General features: G+C 36.9%; 1 protein-coding gene across 1 annotated transcript; it reads right to left on the bottom strand.

Moving 5' to 3' along the window:
* Positions 1-1171: 1171 nt before the first annotated feature.
* Positions 1172-27698, bottom strand: slc4a5b (solute carrier family 4 member 5b; the record flags this gene model as incomplete). The annotated part of the gene is made up of 22 exons (XM_081354022.1): positions 27631-27698; positions 23644-23804; positions 22351-22500; positions 21578-21673; positions 20092-20147; positions 17860-18017; positions 16852-16939; positions 16609-16763; positions 15792-15920; positions 15530-15704; positions 13900-14033; positions 13517-13788; positions 12216-12271; positions 11899-12090; positions 9932-10045; positions 9596-9757; positions 8392-8570; positions 8239-8311; positions 4688-4756; positions 2792-2965; positions 1964-2137; positions 1172-1276 (listed from the first exon to the last, which is right to left on the bottom strand). Exons 1-22 carry the CDS (start codon positions 27681-27683, stop codon positions 1172-1174), a joined length of 2925 nt encoding a protein of 974 aa, XP_081210148.1. The 5' UTR covers positions 27684-27698.
* Positions 27699-27930: the final 232 nt, after the last annotated feature.

The raw sequence follows: 27930 nt of genomic DNA, 5'->3' as shown, positions 1-27930 counted from the left end.
ACAGAACGATATCGTGCGTTGGTGTGGACCCTAAGTTAGTTATCATTATCTTGATAGTTATCGTTCTTGGTGTGAACGGGCTTTTACATGCTACTCCAAAGGACCCAATAGATGTTACCATTCTAAATGTTACCATAAATGTTAGTGTCCAAAAAGCTGTGGCACAGCACAACACATGTAAATCTATACATGGGGAAACTACGTGTTGACAGAACGAAAAATGACAATGAAAATACATTCATCCCTCTTTTATTCTTTATTTGAAGAAAATACAAATGAACAAACAAAATCTAAATAAAACAAAACCTGTGCGTTGTTCTCAAGGACCATAGAGACCCATTCACGACTGTCTGAAAACATTTTCAACATTCCTCAATTACACATTTCTGATTTTTAAATACAAAATTCTACAGTATGAACTCAAAATCTATTTCTGGAATATATATATTAATTGTAATGCAATACAACAAATTTAATCCAACTGAACTCTATTAGATAAACTGTTTTGCTAGCTATAATTCAATTTATTTATGTCTCACTAGATTCTATGAAATCCATATTTAATATCATACAGTTCGAATATATTTATACAATGATAATGAAATCATAAACCTAGTTTAACCTCTTCCACTTATTTTTGTTCTTCTCTGAATAGGGTTTCACAGTTTACATGCATGAATCTTATCTTAACACGCAGCAAATAAGCTCAAACTGGCACAGCGCTGTAGATCTAATTGAAGAATCTTGAGTAAAATCCAAGGGCTGAATGACTCACGCGCAATATGGTCAATGTGGGTTTGGAAACGTGCGTCACTTGCTGCGTTGGTAAGGTACGTAAAAATATCATACATCTGTGAGTCTCGTGTGTTTGGGAAACTGCCAATGATGCTGCGCCTGTGACTCAGATCGTATCTCGTCGTAAGTGTGAGGACAAACATGGTTTGTGTGTGTTTGATCAGCCGGATGCTTCAGGTTCATGTGAGGGATGAGACACGTGTCGGGATACGTCCAAATCCAGGTCTGACTCGCCTGGGGTGCAAGTAGAACAAGGATGATACATCTACTCAAACACAAATATAAAAGAAACAAGTGGAAAAAATATATAAAGATGAGTTTGACATGTCAAACAGTCATTTGCTTATGGAAATGTTTTGCATCACAGGACTCACGGTTAGGCCGAGGGGTCAGAGTTAGAGGGGTTTGGACAACATGCTGAAGGTTTGATCGGCTCCAGAGGAATCTTCACTGACGGGAGGGAGTCTTTGGGACACTTTGACTGGGAGAAGACGACACCATTGCAACAGACAATATGCATGCAGGAACACTAACACTCAGAAGTTTGGGCTCAGTGCGATACTTTAATCAGAAATGTAATCAAATCATCATAGAATGATTTCTGAAGGATCATGAGATGCTGAATTCAGCTTTGATCACAGGAATAAATTACATTTTAAAACATTTAAATAGAAAACAGTTTTTTTCAATTATAATAATATTGTACTAAATTACTGTTTTTACTGTGTTTTTGAACAAATAAATGCAGCTTTGGTGAGCAGAAGACTTCATTCAAAAACATAAAACAATCTTAACAACCCCAAACTTGTATATTTTATAAGTGTCAGCAAGGCCAAGTGTTAATTCTGGACCCTGAATGAATAAATATTTCATGCAAAATCATCATTCAGAACTGTACAAATGACCACAAACTACACAATAAAGGCAGGCTGTAATAAAGGACCAAGAGACGAGAGGACAACTCTGGCTATGCTAAGTGTTGCACAAGAGGGAGAATTTAGCAGGGACTTAAATGGTAATAAGTGTTATACAGTGCCTTTTCAGCAACACTGTGGAATTAAAAGATAAAATATGAAAGATTAAATCACAACACACACACACAACATGAGATCTCCGTGTTCATGAGTGTATCAGCATGATAACATCTCGCACATCTGTTTGTTCTTACCTCTTCATCGCTGTTGTTGTGTTCATCCGCTTTGGCTTTTTTCTTCTCTTTCTTTTTCTTCTCGTCCTCCTTCTTCTTCTTGTCCTTGTCAGGCAGGATGTCGTCGAGCCAGGCCAGGTCATGCTGAGAGAAGATCAGGTCCAACATCCTCCTCACGACCATCAGGCCCAGAATCTGACGGAGGAACAAGTCACTTGGCATTTGTGCGAGCGAATAGTATTCAAATACAAAAAGTGAACGACATACTAATAATCTGGGTGAGTCACATATGATCTCACAAACACTTCAGGCCATCTTTCTTCCATACACACATACGCACAAATTCCAATAATCTGTGTAGAGAAAATAAAGCCTATTTTAAGACTGTTTAAATGTTTTTGCATTTACATGAAAATTAAGCATATTTTCAAGAATTTAATTTAATAAAATAAAATATTTTTTAAAGATCTTCCGTCATTATCATTTATTTGCCTTATGACATTTTCAGAATAAAAATATTATAAAATATATATATTGTTTTTATTTTATATATTTTATATTATTTTATATTAATATAGATAAATATAAATATAGATACAATTTTAAGAATAAAAATAATACATAAAAATAAATATAATAATAATAATATATATATATATTTATATTATATTATATTGCATTATTTTGAAGAAAATTTTGAATATTTTCTGATTTGTTTCTTTATATTTTGGGGTAAAATATGATCCAAACATCCCTTCATGAGATTCACCTAAACACCACATTAGCTTGTGTTTTAAACACATTTCTAGTGATTGGTCCAGAGAAGCAGAGCATGTGGAGAGCTCGCACCATGACAGGGAAGATGATGGCGGCCACAGTGGACTTGAGGATCCAGAGGACGGCCAAGCAGATGATCTGCACCAGGGTGAAGAGATGCACGCGCCGCAGGGGGACGTGCCGCAGGAATGCGAAATCTGGCTGGTGCTTGGCTGGCATGAGGTACAGCTTCATCCTCTCCCAAAACTAAGTAGAAAAGTAAAATCTACTGAAGTATACATACATACATATGTAATAGTTTAAGGCCATTTTTTTAACCCTGTATTATTTTTTTCCCAAACAAAAGACTCTTTTATGATACTCTAATGCTTTCTAAAGCTTCACTGTTTAAATAATCCTCCATTTTTGTTGTATGGAAATGAGCAGCTCAGATATTCTCCTTTTAAGCTTCACAAAAGCAAGAACGTAATACAGGCTCGTAACATAAGGGAAAATAATTTTAAGTGCACCTATTATGCTCTTTTAAAGACTCCTAATTTTGTTTTGGAGTCTCCCGCAGTAAGTTTACATGCATCCAAGGTCAAAAAACACTTTAATTTTCTCATAATATACACTGCAGCATCAGCTCTTTTCTCAAAGAGTCTAAAACAGTTTAATAAAGGATTCAGTCTCTCTAAATCCCGCCTTTCCGAGAGCTACTCTGCTCTGATTGGTCATATGGCCCAGTCTGTTGTGATTGGTCTAATGCTTAGAGTGCATGTCAAAAACGAAAGGCCATTACTCTATCTGAACTTCAGCTCCAGATCTTCCTCAGCACTAGATACACAGTGATACGAACAGTAAAGATAGCATCCGTTTTACTGTATCGATTCCAGCACAGGTCGTCATCCTTTGGAAGAGCGTGTAAAGCAGATTTGCTTTCACAGCGCAGAAAACAGCGTCTTCTCTACATGTCGACCACACAAACCAAACTCCAGTCTCAGCTACAACTACCGCGTTTAAAAGCGGGACAAAGTAGATGTTGTTCGCTTGCAGCCTATGAAGATCACAGGCGGGCATTATGCAAATTCGTTACAAACCTACGTAGGTTAGTGCAGAAAGTAAACCGATAATAACTGACGACTCGTTCAGAATCACTTCTTTCTTTTAGGACACAATAACTTTATTTAGACCTTAGACCTTTTAAATTCACAAACAGCTATATTACACATTACATGAAAGGTAATATTCGAAAAATATGGAGTTAATATTGTGCCATAAATCCAGCATTTTGCAAACAAACTCGATCTGCTTTGCAAAGAAAAGTTTGCAAAAGAAAACCTCAAAAAGGTTAATTATAGATAAATTAAGACAGAAACTCGCCTGTTGACCGATCATTTTCCTCAGCTGTAGGCAAAGGCAAGTTTCAAATCAGTGCTTCTCCCGGGAGTCTAGCGCTAAATTAATCCCCTAGCTTAGCGCCATCTACTGTTTTAGAAGAGGAAGTTGCTCAACTGCATTTGTGAGAAAATCTGCCTGGACACATTTGTGAGAAAATCGAGCCGAGAGATCTCATAAAAAGCCAAGTGTCTCACAATCATAACAGATAGATGTGCATTTGTATGCACTAGATTTGGTATTTGTTCAAAGGTTACATGCAATTTGTAGGATGGTTTGTATTTATTTGTGAAATATTATCTAGGCTCATTTATTTATATTTGTAAAACACAATACATAGTTGTTACTCCACTGCATTTTTGCTCAAATTGACCTTTGTACTTGCACATTGCTTTCTGTTTGTTTGCGAGTCGAGTTTTCCTTTGCAAAGCAGATCGAGTTTGCTTGCAAAATGCTGGATTTGTTTGTTTAATTATGGCACAATATAACTCCATAGAAAAAGCATAATAGGGGCACTTTCATTTTTGGGGGAACCATTTGTTTAATACAGCAGAGCAGCGATCTGAACAGTTTTTACAGAGTGACGTGTACCTGAATGCCATGGAGAGAAGCGACACCCATGTACAGGAACACACCATACAACACAGGCATTGGGATGTACTGTGGAGAAATACAAACAATTATTTGTACAGCTTCTAAATTGCACTAAAGCTCTATTCGGATGGTTATTTTTTCTCATGGGGACATCTGTAAAAATACACTTTCATGGCACCTCAGTGATAAAAATGTATGCGTTTGTTTGGCGATTTATTCACGGTGGAGTTCTTGCTGCTCACATGTTCAGTCACATGATTGACAGCTGTAAACAAAATGTCTGTTATTGCTTGGACAGTTAATAAATTCATATTTAATTTAATTCTAGAAAAATAATATCCTTTTTCATTATTTGAATATTTAAATATATTTAAAAAATAAGACATTTTGCACACTACAGTTTCAATGGTTATGCTGCCTTCACGTGCTAAAGGAAATATTTTGTAAATACGAGTTTCCTAGTCAGAAATTGGACATTCTCAAGTCATATTTACTACTGGGAAACTCTGAGATAATTTTGATACCCAAGTTCCTGAGTTGGGGTTCCATGAACTTTAAAAAAGAACAAGAACGATTTCTGATGTGACTGCTATTCTTTATTAGTTTTCTCCACTGTACCTACATCGCCTTGTCTTTTTGTTAAAGCAGTGCATATTTACATACACTCACCTAAAGGATTATTAGGAACACCATACTAATACTGTGTTTGACCCCCTTTCGCCTTCAGAACTGCCTTAATTCTACGTGGCATTGATTCAACAAGGTGCTGAAAGCATTCTTTAGAAATGTTGGCCCATATTGATAGGATAGCATCTTGCAGTTGATGGAGATTTGTGGGATGCACATCCAGGGCACAAAGCTCCCGTTCCACCACATCCCACAGATGCTCTATTGGGCTGAGATCTGGTGACTGTGGGGGCCATTTTAGTACAGTGAACTCATTGTCATGTTCAAGAAACCAATTTGAAATGATTCGAGCTTTGTGACATTGCGCATTATCCTGCTGGAAGTAGCCATCAGAGGATGGGTACATGGTGGTCATAAAGGGATGGACATGGTCAGAAACAATGCTCAGGTAGGCCGTGGCATTTAAACGATGCCCAATTGGCACTAAGGGGCCTAAAGTGTGCCAAGAAAACATCCCCCACACCATTACACCACCACCACCAGCCTGCACAGTGGTAACAAGGCATGATGGATCCATGTTCTCATTCTGTTTACGCCAAATTCTGACTCTACCATCTGAATGTCTCAACAGAAATCGAGACTCATCAGACCAGGCAACATTTTTCCAGTCTTCAACTGTCCAATTTTGGTGAGCTCGTGCAAATTGTAGCCTCTTTTTCCTATTTGTAGTGGAGATGAGTGGTACCCGGTGGGGTCTTCTGCTGTTGTAGCCCATCCGCCTCAAGGTTGTGCGTGTTGTGGCTTCACAAATGCTTTGCTGCATACCTCGGTTGTAACGAGTGGTTATTTCAGTCAAAGTTGCTCTTCTATCAGCTTGAATCAGTCGGCCCATTCTCCTCTGACCTCTAGCATCAACAAGGCATTTTCGCCCACAGGACTGCCGCATACTCAATGTTTTTCCCTTTTCACACCATTCTTTGCAAACCCTAGAAATGGTTGTGCGTGAAAATCCCAGTAACTGAGCAGATTGTGAAATACTCAGACCGGCCCGTCTGGCACCAACAACCATGCCACGCTCAAAATTGCTTAAATCACCTTTCTTTCCCATTCTGACATTCAGTTTGGAGTTCAGGAGATTGTCTTGACCAGGACCACACCCCTAAATGCATTGAAGCAACTGCCATGTGATTGGTTGATTAGATAATTGCATTAATGAGAAATTGAACAGGTGTTCCTAATGATCCTTTAGGTGAGTGTGTATGAATAATAATTTGAAGCATATTGTATGTGTATACACAGCGAAAATAGCCTGTATTTGACAGAAATTCCAGAATCTAGATAGCGCAGTGAATGTTTATATGGTTGCCAATGAATGGGACGCTACATTTTATCCAAAATTAAATATCTTTAATAAAGTTTGGCTTTAATAAGATTTCCCCAAAAAATAGGCAAGAATAAACCTGGGCTGCATTTCTCAAAAGCATTATAAGCACCAATGATCAACAGCTCACAAATAATTTTGAGAAACGTCCCAGTCCAAGCTCGCAATCATGACTTCAGAAGTGGGATGTAGGCAATTTCTGAAAGCAAGTGAAGGCAGCATTAATTAGGCTGGGGATTTATACATGGGTGGTGAGAGAAAAACACTCTGGATTCGGGCGGTAATAAAACTACAGACTAAGGGGCCTATTTTAACAATCTAAGCGCATGGTCTAAAGCGCAGGGTGCAAGTGCACTTAGGGCGTGTCCGAATCCACTTTTGCTAGTTTAACGACGGGAAAAATTGTCGGCGTGCCCAGCGCAGTGTCGAAAAGAATTGTCTCTATTCTCTTAATGAGTAATGGGTGTGTTTTGGGATTTACGTGTGTTAAACCAATCAGAGTCTCATCTCCCATTCACTTTAAATGCCAGTTGCACTCACACCATGGCGGATTCGCTATTTAATGACGGAATTTGATAGTGGAAAGACCGAACGCGTCTCCAGAGCGCAAACGGATCTGCTCGTGCACGAGGTAAAAGTGCGCAAGCAGAACATCTACAGGACAAGCCGGATTCACCTTATCTTTATGTACACAATAATAATCTTTTACATTATAATCCTTTTATTTGAAATATTTGGCATGTTTGTGTGCTGCTGTGCGTCCCTGTGTGTTTAATAAGCAGTGTATGCGTTTTGTGGACCCGCCTATATGCGCACATTACTAACGCACTCTTTAAATAACAAAAAAAAATATTGCACCATTGACTTTAGACCAGGTTTTAGTTGTTCAATGGCGCAGTCTATTTCTGTTCCTCAAAATAGAAACACGCCAACAATGCGCCAGAACACACCTCGTTTTCAGACCAGCAGCCCATGGGCGCACAAATGGGCACAAATGCATTTGCTATTTAAACAACATGGCGCAGGACGTGAAAATGAAAACTGCGTCAGGCTGAAACTAGCAAAAAATACTTGCGTCGCGCTTGACGCTGCATTGCGCCGGGTGTAAGATAGGGCCCTAAATGTTCAATAATATTAATATTCAGCAATGCTACTGATTTAACTGCACTGAGACTATTATGACATCACTGTTTTCTGCACAGCTGCTTTAAAGCTGAATTGAACTCATCTCATAATTGATGTACTTTACACAGTTATTGTACCGAAATGAATCAACACTGAACTGATTTCAAAATAATAATGACTGTCTTTTCAGAGCTGCTTTATTTGAATTGAATTCTGTTTGCATCATTGAATCTGTATTTTCCTGTTTATCCCTGTAAAGCTGCTTTTTATAAAGTGCTATAGAAATAAAGGTGACTTGACTTGAAATGTTGGAATTACCTTACATCCCCATGAGAAACAATTACTGACTCCAAATAGTGCTTAAGTGACAAAAAACAAGCATGATTTTATAAAAGTAAAGTGCAGTTTTGATTACCTGTAGGACTGGTGCAAGGAAGACAGACACTCCAGTGAGGACAAACACCAATATGCCTGTGAATCTCTGTTCCCTACGATAAACACAAACGGAATAATTCTCATACTAATATTTACGCTTAAATCTTACAGAAAAGGTCTTGATTTGACTTACCGCACACCAAGAAACTGTGGCTGCTCACCCGGAGCACTGGACTCACTTTCCATCCTCAGAGAGTCGATGTGTGCGATGGAAATGACCGTGGCCGCTACGTACCAGGGCAAACCCATGAAGGAGCAAACGGCCATGAGGATGCCCACCCAGAACAGGTCCAGGTGATAACCACAACCTTTCTGCTCCAGGGAAAATGGGGAAAAGACATTTTGCAATGCTAGATGGAACAACATGGACATGCATATTACATAATCATAACTCAACATTATGGTGCTGGGGGATTGCGGTTGGTCACCAGTGGGTGCTATCCAGTGTTATTTTAGTATTATTTATATACTATTATAATATTTATTATAAGTTTTATTAATTTGAATAAGTTTTATTAATTTGGTTATGTGCTTTTGTAATTTTTCTTAGTTTTTTATATATTTATATTTAGTTTTATTTCTTAGAACTTCAACTTTAATATTATTACAGATAGTTTTTTAGAAAATTGTCTCTTTTTTGTTTTTGTTTAAGTTTAACCCTGTAAAGCCTGACATGAAATAATAGTCCTAAAAATCAAATTTTGCCCAAACTGAGCAAAAATATGCAATTTCATGCCGTTGCTGATATCTTCTATAAAATGCATATAAATATCAGTCGTCACTCTATATCTGCCAATAATATGTCTTAGTAAGATGATATTTAAATGCTGAGTTTTTTTTAATCAAAACTCTGTAGTTTTTATTGTAGGGGCAAAACATATAATGCAACGTGATTCAATGATGAACAAATAAATGTTCCTCAAAAGCCTGTTGTATATTTGATACATACATTTTAACATGATTTAAAAAATAATTATGTATGGATAATCAAGTAAACCTTCAGTCAAAATAAATGTTCACCTTGACATATTGCTAACAATATAACAATTATCCTTATGTTTACTTTATAAAAATCATTAAATATTTCACAACAAAAATACACATGTAACCTGAAGGGGGACATTTTTAGAATTATACTAAAAGGCCTTTTACTTACTTTTGCTTTACAGTTTTTCATCAAATATTTATATTTTTTTATGCAAAGTACCAAAAATGATTTTAATTTATTTATTTATTTATTCGATACAGTGGTTCTGATTGGTTGCTAGAGTGTGAGAACGAGTGCTGATGTAGTGTGTTGTTAAAAGCTAATAAGTTTCATAGGTGACGCCCAGCACCTTTAGTTTGTTTTCTTTTCGGTTGACGATGACTGCTGTGATCTGCTGATCCATGAAGATGAGGATGGTGACCAGCAGAGCAGGTACAAAACTGGCCATGCTCATCCACCACGGGTTCTTCCCTAAAGGCATGACGAACCAGCCGCGATCCGGCCGTGTCGGCTACACACACAGAACAACACTCAAGAAAGTCAGCATAGCAAAAACCAGTGGTGAAATCACATGTAAAGCACATTGAATTAATGTGATATTAGTACATAATCATGAAGAAAAAGCTCAAATAAATGCAAATGGGAGGGTAAAGAAAGATACGTGTGTATCCATTGCACAACGTACCTTAAATTCGGTTGGCACAATCAGTTTAGGTGTTTTAAGCCCCATTAACATATCAAGACCCACAAATGTCATGATTGACGTGAAGATTGCAAAATCACTGATGAGTTTCCGAAGCTGCACAATTTGCAGAGGAAAAAGAAAGATAAAGACAGAGAAAACTAGAGACAACTAAATAAGAACAAGAGACGATCAAAGGCTTTATAAGACAAAAGTGCAATAGATTTAAAAATGCTAAATCTTTTTAAGAGTAGCATGTTTGATGCCTTCAAGTCTCTCTGAGAAGTTTAAATATGATGTGATTTGTTTGTGCTCCGCAACACGAGAATGAACCTCATTGGTTCTCGCACGGCAAGCAAACATGCTTGAGCTTGATGAATGTTTATATGTGAATAAACATTAAATCTGTTCATCATGAAAAGCAATTGTGTCTCTTCAGAAAATCTGGATTAGTTTTACGATCTCTTTATGAACTTTTTGAAGCGTCAAGTGGTAGTTGCTCTGGATTTCATCAAAAAGATCTTCATTTGTGTTCCAAAGGATTAACATGAGGGTGAGTAATTCATGTCAGAATTATTATTTTTGGGTGAACTAACCCTTTATCTCAGCGGCTATGTTTATGCAAGAACTTACCACTATTCAACATTGTGGTGGTGTTCATGTGTGCTCTTAGCCTGGAAATCCAGACCTAAATCTGAAAGATTAATGGTCTGGCATCAACTAATGAAAATCGGCCAGCTCGAGGGGCGGACCCAAGTATGCTTTTGAAAATCTCACTGCATGCAATTGGATAACACTACGACCAATCACAACAAGCCCCATACGCTTAGCTACGAGCAGAGGTAGATAAGACTAACTGGTAGATTAGACTCTTGCCTTATCCGGTCGGCAAAACAGCAAAAACGTCCTTCTTGCAAAGGAACGATTCGAGCGCCATCTTCTGTTTCTCTTTTAGATAGAAGCCAAGTCTAAAGGCCCGTTCACACCAAGGACGATAACTATAAAGATAACGATAAAGAGAACTATATATGTGTCCACACCAGCGACCGATAACGGTCTTTTTATTCTAAGCATGCGCGCGCCCGGATGATCCAGATCCATTTTAAATGCGCGAGACCTTTAAAATTAGAATGGATCCTGATTGGCTGTCAGTGTTTTATTGTTCGACAGCTGGAAAAAAAACGTTCTGAAAGTGATCCCAACGATATCGTTCCTCATATCTTTATCGTTATAGTTGTGGTGTGAACTCTGTTATTCTTTAATATGGAGAACGATTTTTAGAATTATATCTTTATCGTTATCTTTATAGTTATCGTCCTTGGTGTGAACGGGCCTTAACTCGTTCATTGTAGCGGCCAAAGCCGTTTCAAACAACTGGTGTTCATCCATAGCCATCTTGCAATGTTTACTAATGACTTCGACGTCGCAGCGCTGTCGTCATCTGTTTAGCTCGCCTCTGGCCCGCCTATATCAGATAACCCGATGTGATTGGTGCAGCTCAGATCGAGGGGCATATTTAATGAGCATAATTACTCGACGCCAGAGTAACTCACTGAGCAAATTCAACTCTGGATTTCCAGGGGAGTGTGCTTTTTCCCTATAAACAACATGATGAAGACTTGAAGGCAGCATTTCATTCAAATATAACCAACATATAACCAACGTATAACATCAAGATGACACATTATAGACCTTTATCTGGGTGGGTACATGCAGTTTGGGAGTATCCAAGGACAGCACATAATCCAGAGCACAGAAGACCAGGATGGATATAATTATGGAAAAATCTGCTATCAAGGCGCGACACTTGGAGAAAAACAGAAGCAAGTTGGGGAGAGAGAGAGGTAAATACAATATGGATTAGGATAAGAAAAAACTGTCTCCATACGGTCTGAACCAGAGAATACAGAAGCAGGCGTGTTGACATACATGGGAAATACATGTGAAAATGCTCAACACAGTGTCCCAACCTTGGTGGGGAAGTAACGGCTGGACTTGAACTTCTTGAGCGAGATGGTCATGGAGTAAGTGCCGAAGAACAGGATGAAAGACAGCATGGCCAGATCTGGGACGTATTTGCAGGATTTGCCCACCAGGGAACCGCCAAATCTCAAGCACTCTTTCTTAGTCATTTGACTCCAGTCCAGAGCCGTGAAGTTGTACTGGGAGGAGGAGTGAGATTGTGTGTGTGCGCACCGACCACAAAACGGAAAAAAAGTATGGTAAAAGTAATAGTGATATCTTTTGTGAAGAAAAACTTATGAAATACATAAGAGTTTCAACTCACCATAGAGTAATCAGAGATGTTTTCAAGGCCTAATGGAGAGGACGTGTTGAAAGCCACTACAACAGAAGGTAAAGGTGCTTATTGACATACATATCATACAATAACATCTTATATAGACGTTCAAGGGGTGTCAAGAATTGTAACAGCATGCCAGTAGACGGTACTTACTCCAATCAGCAGCCAAATCGAGTATGGGTGGCAGAAACAAATATGATACACATAAGTTGCAGTGGTCAGACGTGACAAACCAATATGTCATCCAAAAACCAGAAAAGTCAACAGAACATTTTAGTATGGAAAACACTTTTGCTCCATTAATGAAAGCAAATATTCAGCAGAAAATATTTTGGATCAAGAACAGTGAGCGAATGCAGGATTGCAGTGATTTGTGGAGAGTAAAAATTAAAAGATTAATTGTAGTCATTTTAGTTGATAAAAAATAAATGCCATTTTAGTAAAATTGACACAAATTAATTAATGCAACACAAAACACTGACTAAATTGTAATGATATTTTCATCAAAAGACAAATAATTATGACTAAATAAATTTTATTTTATTAAAAAACAATGACTATTATTCATAATAAAAATATTATTATCATTATTACATTAATTATTAATAATAATTACAATAACAATAAATGTTATTATTTTGAATATTAATTATGTTTGAATAATTTATTTTAAAACATAGTAACAATACATTTTTTTAAATATGTCAGCCAAAAGTATTTTTATTATTCATAATAACAAAATTGTATTATTTATAACAATTATGATACTAATATTGATAATTGTATCATTGAATAATAATTGTATTATTGAATAATAATAATAATTACTTTTGAATAACATATTAAAAACAAACATTATTATTATTATTATTCATAACAACATCAAATAGTATCAATTATTAATAATACTTTTATTATTTTTAAATGAACTAATTTAATAAATTATGATCTTTATAATAGAACTAAATCAACACTGAACTGACTTCAGCTGTACAGTCGAAATGAACTCTGTTTGCATCACTGAATCATATTCCTGTTATCACTGTAAAGCTGCTTCGAAACAATCTGTATTGTATAAAGCGCTATATAAATAAAGGTGACTTGACTATTATATATATATATATATTTTTTTTTTTTTTTTGGGGGGGGGGGGGGGGGGATAACATGCACTGGGTGAATGAAAAGTCAGGAAAATGTAAGAAGAAAGTAAATAGGGTCAGTTTTTATTTCACAGAATAATATAATCCCACAAAGTGTTTTTCACTGGGTCGAGGGGTCAGACTCACCTTGATCAGGAGCCTGGCACTCACACTTGTAGCTGGTGATGTAATCTGGCTTGAAGTCTCGATTGATGGGGTAATAATTGAAGGTGCCCATCATTTTCTTAAGGGCATCAGAGATGAAGATGAAGGAGATGAGGCTGGAGAAGCCCTCCTCGGTGAAGCGCGTCATGTATTTGATGATGTAGCTGGCGTCTGTGGCCACCAGGATCAGACACTGGAGGCAGGAGTGCAAGCCGATCCAGAGCCGGATCTCCATGTAGTCAATTTCATTGTTTCTGAACACAGACGACAATTCAGTTAAAGAATCAAACTCAACGGAAGACTGCTGCTGACTCACATATTTCCATGTTTTTTAACTTTACTAAATCACAGGATGTCACACTCACATGCTGAATTCATAAAGCAGTTTTTCAAAGATCAGTATCGGTCCCGTAGAGCTGAGGATGATGAGCGGCTGACCGCCGAAAAAACAGAAGACCGCGCCGGCCAAAGCCGTGCCCAAAAAGCTTTCCATCACACCCTGAAAGTCAATGAGACACAGCAAAAAATAATGGAGCAAATAATGAAACAGAAAAAGTTCAAACACTGAATGCACTTTCAATAAATACAATTTTGACTTAATATTGTGATAAGAAATTTTAAGAAGCCCGCTTCTTATGGGAGCCCATTTCCGCCACATAAGAAAACAAATCATGCTTTGGTAAATCATAATTATGACATATAAAGTTAAAATTATGAGATACTGTATCGTAATTTCAAGATAAAAAGTAAAAAAATTATGACAAAATGCTGTAATTACAAGAAAAGTATGACACAAAAAGTCAAAATAAGATACTAAGTCATAGTTAGTCTTAATCTTGACTTTTTGTATATTTTGTCATAGCATAATATTAACGACTATTTGTCATAATTGTCTCATAATTTAGAAAATCACAATTATATGGAAGCTTGTTTCCGCCACTGAATAAAAAATAAATAATAATAATTGCGACTTTTTATTTCACAATTCTGACTTTTTTTCTCAGAATTGCGAGATATAAAGTCGCAATTCTAAGAAATAAAGTCGCAATTCTGAGAAATAAAGTCGCAATTGTGAGATATAAAGTTGCAATTCTGAGAAATAAAGTCGCAACTAGGAGATATAAAGTCAGAATTGCATGATATAAAGTCGCAATTGCGTATTATAAAGTCAGAATTGTGAGAAATAAACTATTCTGAGAAAAAAAAAAGTGTCTTTTTTTTCCTTAGAATTGGACTTTATATCTCACAGTTGTGAGTTTATATCTCACAATTCTGAGAAAAGATGTCAGAATTGCGAGATATAAACTCGCAATTATGTGTTATAAAGTCAGAATTGCGTGATATAAAGTTGCAATTGCGAGAAAAAAAGTCAGAATTCTGACTTTATAAGACGTAATTGCGACTTTATTTCACGCAATTCTGACTTTATAATCTCGCAATTCTGAGATTGTAAACTCGCAATTGTGAGATAAAAAGTCGCAATTATCTTTTAAATTGTTTTATTCTGTGGCGGAAACAAGCTTCCATACAATTATGATTTTTTTATCTCATGAATACAAATTTTTACTCAAAATTATGACATTATAAGTCATTATTATGATTTACTAATGCATTATTAAGTGGCAGAAATGGGCATCTGTGTGTTTCTGCCTCAGACTAAAAAATAAAAAGGTGATTATGTCTCACAGCTGCAACTTTTTTTCTTGTAATTGTGACCTTATATCATCACACAATTGCACCTATATTTCTTACATACAGTACATTTTCTTCCATTTATTTTATATTATAAAATGTCTTATTTTTAAACTTTCTCTCACTTTCTCCTTTTTTTAAAATTTGCACTCTAAAATAGAAATTGTTTACTGGCCAGGCCACCTAATTGCTTCATATTTGGCTGTTTTGAGATTATTGTATGGGCATTATGTCAATTATTATGTCAATTATATTAAAATATGGGCATTATATCCAAACATTAGTGTCTAGGAGGTGAATTACTTGGTAGTTGTCCGTGGCGTCCCCCAGCAGTCCCCCAAAGGTGATGGCATTGGTGATGCAGCCCAGGTAAATGAAGAGCACCGCAGAGATCGACTGGATGTGGAAGCCGTCGTAGAAGTCACTGAGACACCAGGGCGCTTTACGCTTGATGTCCAGCCACAGTCCTCCGCAAAATCTGCACAAACAGAAAGAGTCTCAGAGGTCACGTAAGGTCAGTCTAAAACCCTATCACTAGCAGGTGAGCAGGCTCAGCGGACACTACCGGCCAGTGAATTTCAGCTCCTCTCCAAGCTCATGCGGCGCTGGCATTTCCTCGTCTTCGGCAGACGCTCCGCCTCCTCCTGCGTTCCCATTCGGCTGCCCCAGCTCATTTAGAGTTAAAACTGACTTCCTGCAGAAACAAACACAATGAACTCTGTGCAAAATGCAAAATCTTAATTGAAAGTAATATTTAATATGACGGAATAAATATTAAATCATATATTTTCACTTGAATAAAGCCAGTTAATTGGATGCTACCACATAAAGTACATGTTTTAGGTTACAAAATATTTTTCACAGTGTGCTTTTAATGATAATGCAGTGTGTAAACGGTACAGTGTGTCTATTATGTTGACAAATCTGTTTTCAATTTTTCACTGTTTTGAGAGAAATCTCACCAAGGCTGCATTAATTTGATCAGTGAAAATGGTAATATTGTGAAATATTATTACAATTTTCTATTTGAATATATCTTTAAATGTAATTTATTCTTGTGATCAAAGCTGAATTTTCAGCATCATTACTCCAGTCTTCAGAGTCACATGATCCTTCAGAAATCATTCTAATATGATGATTTGCTGCTCAAGAAACATTTCTGATTATTATCGATGTTGAAAACAGTTGTGCTGCCATGATACAGTTTTTTTCTGTATTCTTTGACGAATAGAAAGTACAGCATTTACAATGTTACTATTTCAAATAAAGGTCTTTACTGTCACTTTTGATCAATTTAATGCGTCCTTGCTGAATGAAAGTATTCATTTGTTGAAATATACTGACCCCAGACTGGTAATATACATAGACTCATGATTTAATACCTCATATCTGCTGAAGGCAGTTTCTTTGGGGGTTCGATGCGGATCTTGGGATCCCATTCTCCAGGAGGAAGAACTATCACCTCATCCAAAAACTCATCAATCCCAGCAATCAAGTCGTCACGATCTCTGGCTTTATAGGCCACGTCACTGAAGAGCTAAAGATGGTGACAGATACACACGCGTCAACAAATACTGTGATGATACTAAACTCTGAGGTACAGAATTACTAAGACTTTCTCTTACATCGTCAACCATGAGTGTGGCCATGGCCCGACCGATCTCATTGTAGGATTTGGCTTTGCCAGTGGGACCGAGCAGCACGAAGAGAAACCTGGATACAGCACAAAGAAAATTCACATTGTATTTGATTACAATTTGAAGCAATTACAAATCACATCGGAAATGTAGTCTTTCTCTTTCTGTAAAATGGATCAAAAATATGATTAAAACGTGATGATCTCACCCCCTAAATTAGAACTTTGACCACACTTATTTTTATTTCCCTTTTTGTCTTGTCTTCCAGTAAAACGTATATATCCAAACTTTCTTATCAGATTTACTAGAAAAGCTAAATTAACCTCAATATAAGACTTGTTTTCAGAGAATATATTACATTTACTTAATTCTTTAATTGTTACTAACTTTTTTCCACCAATCGTGTTGAAAAACATAAAATTGAACTGAATAAACCTAAATAAAGTTTGTCAGATTTACTTAAAATAATAATAATAATAAACAATTTATGAGTCAGTTGAGGTGGAAAAAATATTCTCTGAGAAAAAGTTATATTTATCTAAAATAAATATATATATATATATATATATATAATATATATCCATAATATATATATATATATACATACATGAAGAGTTCAGATGCAAAAGCCTCTAAATGCCATCTGAAATTTTCTCATAGAATGATCATTTTTATCAAGCTCATATATTTAAGTTCAGTAAGTGAAATTATTGAATTTATTTGAATTGATAAAAATGATCATTCTATGAGAAAATTTCAGATGGCATTTAGAGGCTTTTGCATCTGAACTCTTCATATATATATATATATGAAATGCAGAAATCATCATTTGTCTTTGGTCGCACAAACACTTGTATTTCCAATCATTTGCAAATGAAATATCTAGAATTTATGGTAGAAGTCAAGTGCGGTTTTGCCAGACTGTAACATAAAACTAAAGGCTATTGGCTATTTAAACAGCCAATAAACATATGCAAGATGTTTGGGAATGATCACCTGGTTGGCACAGGGACTTCAGTAAGGCCTCCTAGCGTTGCGGCTTGAGCCAGACGTACGAAGGCCACCAACGGCTTGTCTAAAAAATCCACCTCTCCAATCAGCACGTTAGACGCCTCAGCATCTCTGGGGATCTTCTTCATAAATTTATTCTTCAGCTGGTGGGTGAGATGACAATGCAGTTAGGCATCATGGGTGAGTGGGTTTAAAATTAGACCACATAGTCTGTGTCAGATGCTTAGGTCATGAAATTTCCATGTTGGAAAGAGTGTGTGCCTCATTCATGCCTCTTTCATGATACTAGTATCAATATGCGCTCCATTATCAATGTCTGACGTGCATGCATGCGATGGAAATGGGAAGCGTCAAATTTTTTCCAATGGCAGATCGATAAAGTTACGCAACCACACCGGGAAAACCAAGCAATGCACACACACGAACCAATAAAAACACCCGATCGGCCACGGTGGCCTCAAAGAACACGTGGATATGGAATGGTCTGTGCTTATGGTCAGAATCAGCTTTTAATCTTTTAATGCCACTTTCAGAGTCAATTCACTTTCTGCCACAAATAAACAAGCTCCCTTCTCACATCCAAAAATTATATAAACACTCATAGGTCTCACTTAGAAGTTGACCTTCTGGTAGTGTTGTAGTCAAGACCACCTAAAGAGACCAAGACAAGACCAGCAAGATCTCATACAAGTCCTTTTTTGAATAATTAGACATTTTGTTGTCATTTTTGGCACAATCCCTCGATCTTTGAACCAGCACAAGAATAATTCAAATTGGAAATAAGTTAATGATTTCATTTGAAGCAGGAAGTATTACATCCAATCAAATCTTCGCAGTTGTGGTCTTGACCAGTAAATCAAATCCTAAATTCTCTTAGTCTGAGACCGAAACAAGACCAAGACCTTCAAAAAATGGTCTTGTGACCAAGACTGCTTTCACATACTACAACACTACTTTCTGACTAAATGCTACTGCTTTTCTCTAAACTAAATTACATTTTTTGCAAAGACGCTTAAACAACTGGCTCAAGGATCCTCTCATTTCAAACCTATAACAAACAACTTTTAGGAAAGATTTTGCTTGAAAATTGTGCTATCTTTCTTGAAAAAGCAATTATACTTGGTTCGACGTTTTGTTATCTAATGCAATAACATTCATACATTTTTAAAGGTGGATCAAGTGTCTAAATTTATTTTGGGGCTCCTGCATCTAAACCTGTATATTAATCAATCAAAGAGCTTTGTAATGCCTGAATAAATGCAAATCTGCATGTACTGACATCAATCCTCCCATAATTCCTGGGACCCTTGACTTTCAAACTCAGCATGCTCCCGTAGGCCCTAAATGAAACCTATTGAGGGCAGTGACCACATGAAAGTCAGCCGTGGGTGTCATTATAAGCAGAGAAACTCATTAAAGTGGACTCAGAATTGGCTCACTTTGAAGTCTAGTGAGCCGACAGTGGCGGCACCGTTCGCCTCAAAATACTTAGGCAAAAATAAGAGCTTTATTGTGTATTTCATAATTGTGCTTCATTGTTTTCGTTTTTGCACCACAAAACCAGTGATCAAATGAAAGAAAATATTACAAAAAGACTAATGAGGGCTGGCAGCACTTGAGTGACTTTAGCCGGGTTCACACTGTACGATTTATAATAGTCCTGTACGATTGCTGCATGTCAGACTGCACGAACATGATCCCGCTGTAAGCCATGTCACACTGTAGGATCTCAGATGTTATTAATGTCAGACTGTACAGAAGTCAAGAAACGTTAAGAACGGACGCACGCAAGAACACTCATCTTGGGTTTTACATCATCAATCCGTGACATGTTCAATGACTGCATTACATTACTTGTATTGAAAAAGCTGTCGGTGAACATGTCAAACTAGCGATCAAAGACTCCAGATATTTGTCTAGGATCCGAGGAATCTTTTGGGATTCTCAACATTTGTCTCAGATGGCCAAATCGTGGCAAAATCATACAGTGTGAACCCAGCTTTATATGGAGATTATCCCCTCAGCACTTAATTATGGCTCATATCTGTCTGGCACATATTGCATAAATGCTCAGGAATGAGTCGTTGCCCCAGATGCAGTGCTTTTGTTTCTAAAATCATCTTGTTTACTCTTTGCTAATGAAAAAGTACATTTTCTATGTATTTTAATATGTTCATGTGAAAAAATTTTAGGAATACTAATGGAAAACTGTTGTACCTGGTCGGAGCTGGGCGTGACGGAAATATCATTCATGCTGCGGCACTGAGAAGGATCTGAGAAGCACAGATGAAACACTTTGATTATTAATTGAATCAGTGTTGTTATTGTTAACTCAAACTAAAAGTATTAAATTAAAAATAATAAAGCTGAAATAGAAATATTAGATGAAAAACTCAAAATTAGAAATGTTGCCTTGGCAAATAACTCAAATAAAATAAGTTAAAGGCAAAGTACTAAAATTACTTAAATAAAAATAAAATAAAGCTAAATAGAAATTGAAAAAAACTGGTAAAAATGTCAAAAGCACATGACTAAATTACTAAAACTAAAATTGAAATAAGAACTGAAATTATAAAATAAAAGCTCATAAAATATTAATAAATAGTATATACATAACGTTAAAATAATACAGAATTGTATTATGATTTCAGTGTCAAATGCATGCCAAATACATATAACACATTCATCACATATTATTTTGCAAGCAAAAACAATGGGACATTGTCACCCCATACCAAAAAAGATACTTTGATAATATACCATGTTACTTTATGATTATAATATTCATGTACAATACATCTTAAACTTCCAAAAGTCACATTCGCTTGGAAAGTTTTTGAACAGTCCCAATTTTGCTTAGAGATAGGGATGTCCATGTGACAAAACTGGGCCTTTTATACACCCATGTTTTTTTTTTTACAAATTACAGCAAAATATGTGCTGCTTTATGTTTAAAAGACACACACAACTGGTCAAAAGTCTGAATTAATTAAGATTTTTTTTATTGTTTATGAAAGGAGTCTCTTATGCTCACCAATGCTTTATTTGTTTGATCAAAAACAAAATTTGAATATATTATACTGTAAAATGTAATTTATTCCTGTGATGGCAAAACATTTCTTCTTATTATCATTGTTAAAAACAGTGGATAAAAAAACTGTTATTTAATAAATATTATATATATTTATAATAAATAATTCACAATATTACTGCAGCCTTGGTGAGCATTAGAGACTTCTTTCAAAAACATAAAAAACGTCTTAATTATTCCAAACTTTTTACTGATTGTATGTTTTTTGGAACCTTTTCCCTAAAAGACAAGAAAAAGATTGTTGTTTTTCTGGCCTAAAGTACCCAGAGTACAGAAACAGATCGTGACAAACAAGAATGGAAAACCAAAGTCAAGACCTTTCTAATAATCTCTAATCCTCAGAACAATGGCAAAAATGCACTGTTGCATACTTGAGAAATGTTGCAACTACACACAGTTAGTCAGTGGATGATGCTATGTGAAGTAAAAGGTTGTTGCAGGGTCATGCATTTTGATGGGTGTGGGTGATTTAGGGTAACGAAACTTGAGACAGTAGGAAAGCTTATTAGAAAACCAAAAGTTCATCTTAAGGGATGCCAGAGTGAACTTAAGATCTGGAAGAGGTTGAAGATGAATCAATGGAAGGGAGAAGACCCAGAAGCTCAGACTCACGCAGTTTGCTTAGGCCGCCGCTCTGATGACCTCGCAGGTCCTCGGTGGAGCGATGGAGACCCGACCCAGAGCGAGGACTCGGGCTCAGACTGCGGTCTGATACAGACCCGAGATCAGACACAGAGAAAGACATGATAAAGACGGCAGGACAGGTGAAAGAATAAAGTGGAAACTCAAGAAATTAAAGTGCTTTTATTATGCTTTTTCAGGTATTACTTTTCATGCAGTGTGTGATATAGCTGTTTGTAAAAAGTAAAAGGTCTGCAATGTTTTAAAGGTCAAAGTGCATGACAAATAAAGTCATATTCTCCTAAATGAAAGAATCAATTCTGAACTGCCTAAACGAGTCGTCAGTAATTCCAGTCTCACTTCCTGTTACAAACCTACACAACAATGTAATTAATTTGCATAATGCCAGCCTATGCTCTTCATTGGCTGCCTGCGAAAAGTTGGCGGGCCAACTGACCAATCAGAGCAGGGTAGCTCTCGGAAAGGCGGGGCTTAGAAAGACTGAATCTTCAAACGAGTCGTTTTCAGACTCTTTGAGAAATGAGGTGATGTGCAATGTATGTTAAGAGAAAATTAAAGTGTTTTTTGAGCTTTGATGCATGTAAACCTGTTGTAGGAGACTCCAAAACATAAAAATAGCATAATAGGGGCACTTTAAGAAAAATAAGTTTATTGGAAATGATTTGAAAATCAAGTGTCAGAGAGAGACAGGGGATTCTGGGAAAATCACTGACTGTGGGGCAGGTTACATGGTGGACTCTTACTCGAGGGGCTGGGTTTTCCGAGGTCAGCCAGGGAGCGGTGGATCGGCTTCTTGGTCTGGTGACGGTGCTTCCGCAAGAGGACGAAACTGACCTTCTCACGGATCTCTGGAGCTATAAGACCCTCCTGCACCTGCTTCTCAATGATGTCATCTGTGAAAGAGAGAAAAACACACACAAATGCATTAAAATCCATATTTAAATGGTTCTCTTGAGTATAGAGACTCCAGTAATCTCACTCTGTCTCCTCTAGGTCTCAACAATGTCTCAAGCTGCTCAGATTTGCTAACATGGCATAATCTGCAATCAGAGTCTGAGATCTAAATATGAACGTTTCTTATCAAATTTTCCCAAAACCAACTGATCTGAGCTGCTTTCTTCATTGTATATATCTATATATTTAACAGTATACAGTATATCCATATGTGACTGTGGAAAGCTAGTAAGAGCTGTGCGGGTAAACCTCACTCCCCTGGTCTCAAGAGGCACATCAGTGACTGAAGCTAGAGACTGTGGTCACAAAGTCGATACTTTAATTAAACATTTCTCAGAACCCCATTAAATATCCTAAAAGAGCAACATTGAGCAATATAAATATTACTTCTGCATGCTATAATTGTTGAATTTTTATCTGCACTAATTTTAATGGAAAAAAATTGGAATTCTGTTTAATTTATTTAAATGTGGTAAAATATGAAAGTACTGCACTCGTATTAATAGCAAAATTAATAATTAGCCAATAAAAAACTACCATTCAAAAGTTTGGGGTCGGTAAGATTTTTTAAAATGTATTTAAAAGAAGACTTTTCTCCCCAAAAAGGATGCATTTATTTGATTAAAACACAGAAAAAGTATTGTGCAATATTGTTTCAATTTAAAAGATGAATACATTATAAAATGTAATTTATTCCTGTGATCAAAGCTGAATTTTCAGCATCATTACTCCAGTCTTCAGTGTCACATGATCCTTCAGAAATCATTCTAATATGCTGATTTGATGCTCAAGAAACATTTCTGATTATCATCAATTTTAAAAACAGTTGTGCTGCTTCATATTTTTGAGTAAATAAAAATCTTTTGTAACATTATAAATGTATTTGCCATCACTTTTGATCAATTTAATGCATCCTTGCTGAATAAAAGTATAAATTTCTTTAAAAAAATAAAAATAAAATTTGACCAGTATTGCAATATATTTATGAAACGGAAAATTAAATAGAACTTTGTGAATGATGTGTGTTCAAAGTGGAGTCCCAAATTAAAGGTGGTTCTGTTCTTGGCTCTTTATGTACTGACCCACTATCTGTGGCAGTGAGTATCCCTCCAGGTCCAGCAGGATACAGCCCGTCTGCAGACAGGTGCGCAGCTCGAACAGGCTGTGCAGAGACAGCGTGGACACATGCGGTTTGCTCCACCTCTCTCCACCCTCCTCCACCTTCTCCTCAAACTTAACCCACCTGATGCAACACACAGAAGACACAACATTACTTCACTTGACAACACACTTTTCTTCCCATGTACCAACAGATGGATGAAACACTTTTAGGTTTTGTAAATTAAAATCATTGCAACATGGTCAATTAATCCCTTTAAAATCAATAAATCTCATTAGTTAACGAATTAACTGACATTAACTTACGAGCAATACATTTGTTACAGTATTTACTAATCTTTGTAAACGTTAGTTCATTAAAACCACTGTTTATTGTTAGTTCATGTTAACTCTGGTAATATAAAATATTAAGAGACAACTGATTTAATGTATTAGTAAATGTTGAAATTAACATTAAAGGAGAACTCCGGTCAATTTTAACATTGAGCTAATTTTTTTGTAAATTTGGAGTGCTGTCAGTACAGAGAACAACGACAAAAATCGGTGTTGCCTACACCATGTTATCCTCTTTTTAAAATTTGCACCCTGTTGACTTCAATCGGGCAAGTTTTAAACCTGCTTTTAGCCTCTTAACATCCAGCGCCAGCGCACATACCTGTATTTACATCCTGTTTTCGGTCGAAGTCCATAGTAGTCGATTGTCGGCTACTATGGACTTCGACCGAAAACAGGATGTAAATACAGGTATGAGCGCTGGCAGAATTAACTTCATTTTTATTCATATCTTTCACATCTACTGCAGTCAGATTCACCCGTGATCACTCTGAAGGAATCACTCACATTAGCTGTGCACTTGTAATGACACATCAAGGATGTTAAGAGGCTAAAAGCAGGTTTAATACTTGTCCCACTGAAGTCAACAGGGTGCACATTTTAAAAAGAGGATAACTCGGTGTAGGCAACACAGATTTTTGTCGTTGTTCTCTGTGCTGACAGCACTCCAAATTTACAAAAAAATGAGCTCAATGTTAAAATTGACCGGAGTTCTCCTTTAAAGGGATACAATAGGGATATAATAATGTAACTGAACAGAAACTAATTTTAGATTTATAATATACATTTTTCAGAGAATAAATTATTTAAATTTTAGGGTGGGGGTCCCTCATAACAAGGATGATCATATTTGGGGTCAATGACATCTAAAAGATTGAAAACCCCTGATTTAAATAATGTCACAAAAGCCTTCAGAAGTGTACGGGTGCTTCTCAATACTCAAATTGATGCTTCCTCGTTTCCTCGCTCCTCCGTCCTCCAGCCTGTGACCCGGAAACTCGGCCATCTTGAAGCACATCTCAATTCTCTAATTGCACCGTGAAAAGGCGAGGAACGAGGAAGCTTTCTGAGGAGACATGAGCGAGGATACACAGGTACACTCGCATCACTGTAAACCCTAACGCTCAAAATAATTAATTGGTTTGAGTAGGACAAACTTAAATTAAACTAATTAGTTCAGTCAAATTAACTTTTATGAGTATTTAGCACTTTCTTTTTCTTTCAAGTTCACATAACTGATATATTTTAAGTAAACTGAACTGTTTCATTGTTTTGAGTTTTTTGAAATTATTTCTTTTCATTTAAACGAACTTAAAGGAGCATTCCGTAAGTTCGGAAATTTCTAACCGTTACTGACACCAGTGGCCGTTAGAGGAACTGCAGCCAGTCTCATGCTCGTTCTCGGTGCGCACGCTCATACGAGCACGACCACATTAACCAGGGTTGCCGCGGCAACCACTGACGGCTCATCGAGATTCACCACTCACCAGCATAATGTTTGAGGTAAGAAAAGTTACAGTACTGTAAGGTTATTGTTTGACAGACCATATTTTAGTAAAATGTTGCAGTGCTGCTTAATATTATCAACTAAAGTCTACTTCTAAAAGTATTTTAACACAACACTGTAACACACACTCCCAGCACTCACAGACCCCTTATTTTGACTATTGTAGAGTAACGCTTTTTTTTTTACACTTCCGAGGAGTGTCCGTGGGTGTCTGAGTTGTGCTGGGGGCTGGTCGCTTCTTTCCATCCGCAGAGTCCATTTGAAAACACAGATTGCCGCTGCTTACTATAATGGCTGCCGTGCCGTACAGTTGTAAGCCCAAGTAGACGAGAACGCGCATGACGTCACATTTTGTGAATTTTCGCGCCGATTTGGGCCCGACTCCTCCACACACGATTGAGTTTACAGGCTGATAGAGGCAACCGTGGTGGACAGTCGAGGTGTCATTCTTTTTATTACATCATGGTTGGCTCAAACATGTACAAATGAAAACTCTATCTTAAAGATTTTTTTAAGTAAAAACCTACGCAATGCTCCTTTAAGGTTAACTGAAATGGCTGGGATGTCCATTTCCCAGCATGCTTTGCCAATGGCACTCGAAAGGGAGAGTAAACGCTAAAATTAAGTGTAATATAATGCTTTTTTTGTGTAAGATTGTTAAGTGGGAGATTTAGTAGTGATTAATGTTTTGTTGTGCTAATTTAGAATAATTTCTGTTAATGTTGGTTATAGGATAATTACCATCATGGTGACAAGTGGTGCATAGAGCATGATTTGAGAGCAAATAAAACCTTTATATTGCTGCACTCATACATCAAGTGCTACTGTATAACATTCTATTGTTAATATGTTAACAAATTAGTATGTTAGCAAACTAGCTTGTTAAAGCTAGCTAAGTTTAGACTAATAAAAGTGTTCACATTGAAATCACATGAAAGTTTTAAGTAAAATGTATGAATTAGTGTACTCAAACATTTCAAGTTAAAGCAACAACATGGAACTTTTCCTCTGCGGTCGCCCTACAGGTTGGAAGCGGAATTGTCCATTACCGCTGTCGTAAAATGATTTACGGTTACTGTATGAAGCATGCAGGTTTTTTTCATATGGGCAATGATAATATTATTAATCTTCCCCCTTTCATAATTTATACATGTTTAGTAGACTAAACATTTTAACTCAAACATTTGCGATTTGCATGTCGATTGCAATGCTCAAATCTGAACGAGAATGATAGCGATAGCATCCTAACCATCTAAAACTACCATGTTAGTGTTTACTAGCTACCAGATTGATAATTCGCTCATCTACTAGCTGATTCATGAAGATAAATGGAGGACCAGATAGTTTCCGTAACGTAGCCAGGCAGACAACAGATTAGAAAAACTAAAGATAGTATGCAAGCAATTTACAGTTACTTACTAGTTCAACAGCATGACGGCCAAGTCAGCATCGGTCTGGTAACTCTCCTCCTCCATAAGCTAACGCCAGCGAGCAAACGCTCGACCAATATTGATCCTCGTCCTGCCTTTCAGTTTATCACTCTCCCTTTTCCTCTTCCGACTCTACTCCGACAAAACCTTGGACTTCTTACGTTTCGCTGCTGCTTCAGCCATGACGAAAACAGACGTACGAAAACAAACGCGCTGGTTGGCCACATTTGAGGAAGTGGTGGGCGAAGTGACGTATGCCGTAAAGCAGTCGAATTTTGTAGTTCTTTTTGAGCGCTGGTTACTACCCGCACCCCGAAGTTACATAGTGCCAGTAAAAGCGATACAGACCCCGTCAGGCTCTGGCAGACGTCTCATTCAACCTATTGTAAGTCGATGTACTGTCACAAGGGTCTTGGAAATATATTATGAAGGTTGAAAAGTTACATGTTGTTACTTTAAGAACAATTAAAATGTATAAGTAAAAAATTACTTTATTAAACTTTCCATTTCTTAACTTAAAAAAATTGTGGCAACTAATTGCCTTACATTTTTTGAGTTTTGCCAACTTATTCAGGTTTACAGTGTAAGGGTGGAGCTGAAAGGAAGTGAAGAAAGGAAACAAGGATGCACAATAAGAAATGAGAAGCGCCCTATGTGTTATGCGATCTTGTTTGTATCACCTGGCCGACTCTTTCCACTCCATCTCTCCGCCCTCATGCTGCAGTGTGTCCATCTCAGTGAAGAGGGTGGGTGTGGGCTCATCTTCCTCCCTGAGGATGTGGCGTAGTCTCTCAGCAGCAGGGGACACTGTCACACACACACACACACACACACACACACACACACACACACACACACACACACACACACACACACACACACACACACACACACACACACACACACACAAACAAACAAAGCGTAAAAGACATGTATTTATGTTAAAATGCAAAGGAGTAGTATTTGTAGTATATGTAGTA

The sequence above is a fragment of the Scardinius erythrophthalmus genome (assembly GCF_964197995.2).
Source record: "Scardinius erythrophthalmus genome assembly, chromosome: 23".
Taxonomy (NCBI): Eukaryota; Metazoa; Chordata; class Actinopteri; order Cypriniformes; family Leuciscidae; genus Scardinius; species Scardinius erythrophthalmus.
Note: the sequence above shows the minus strand (reverse complement) of the source record. Positions and strands in the feature narration are given on the sequence as shown.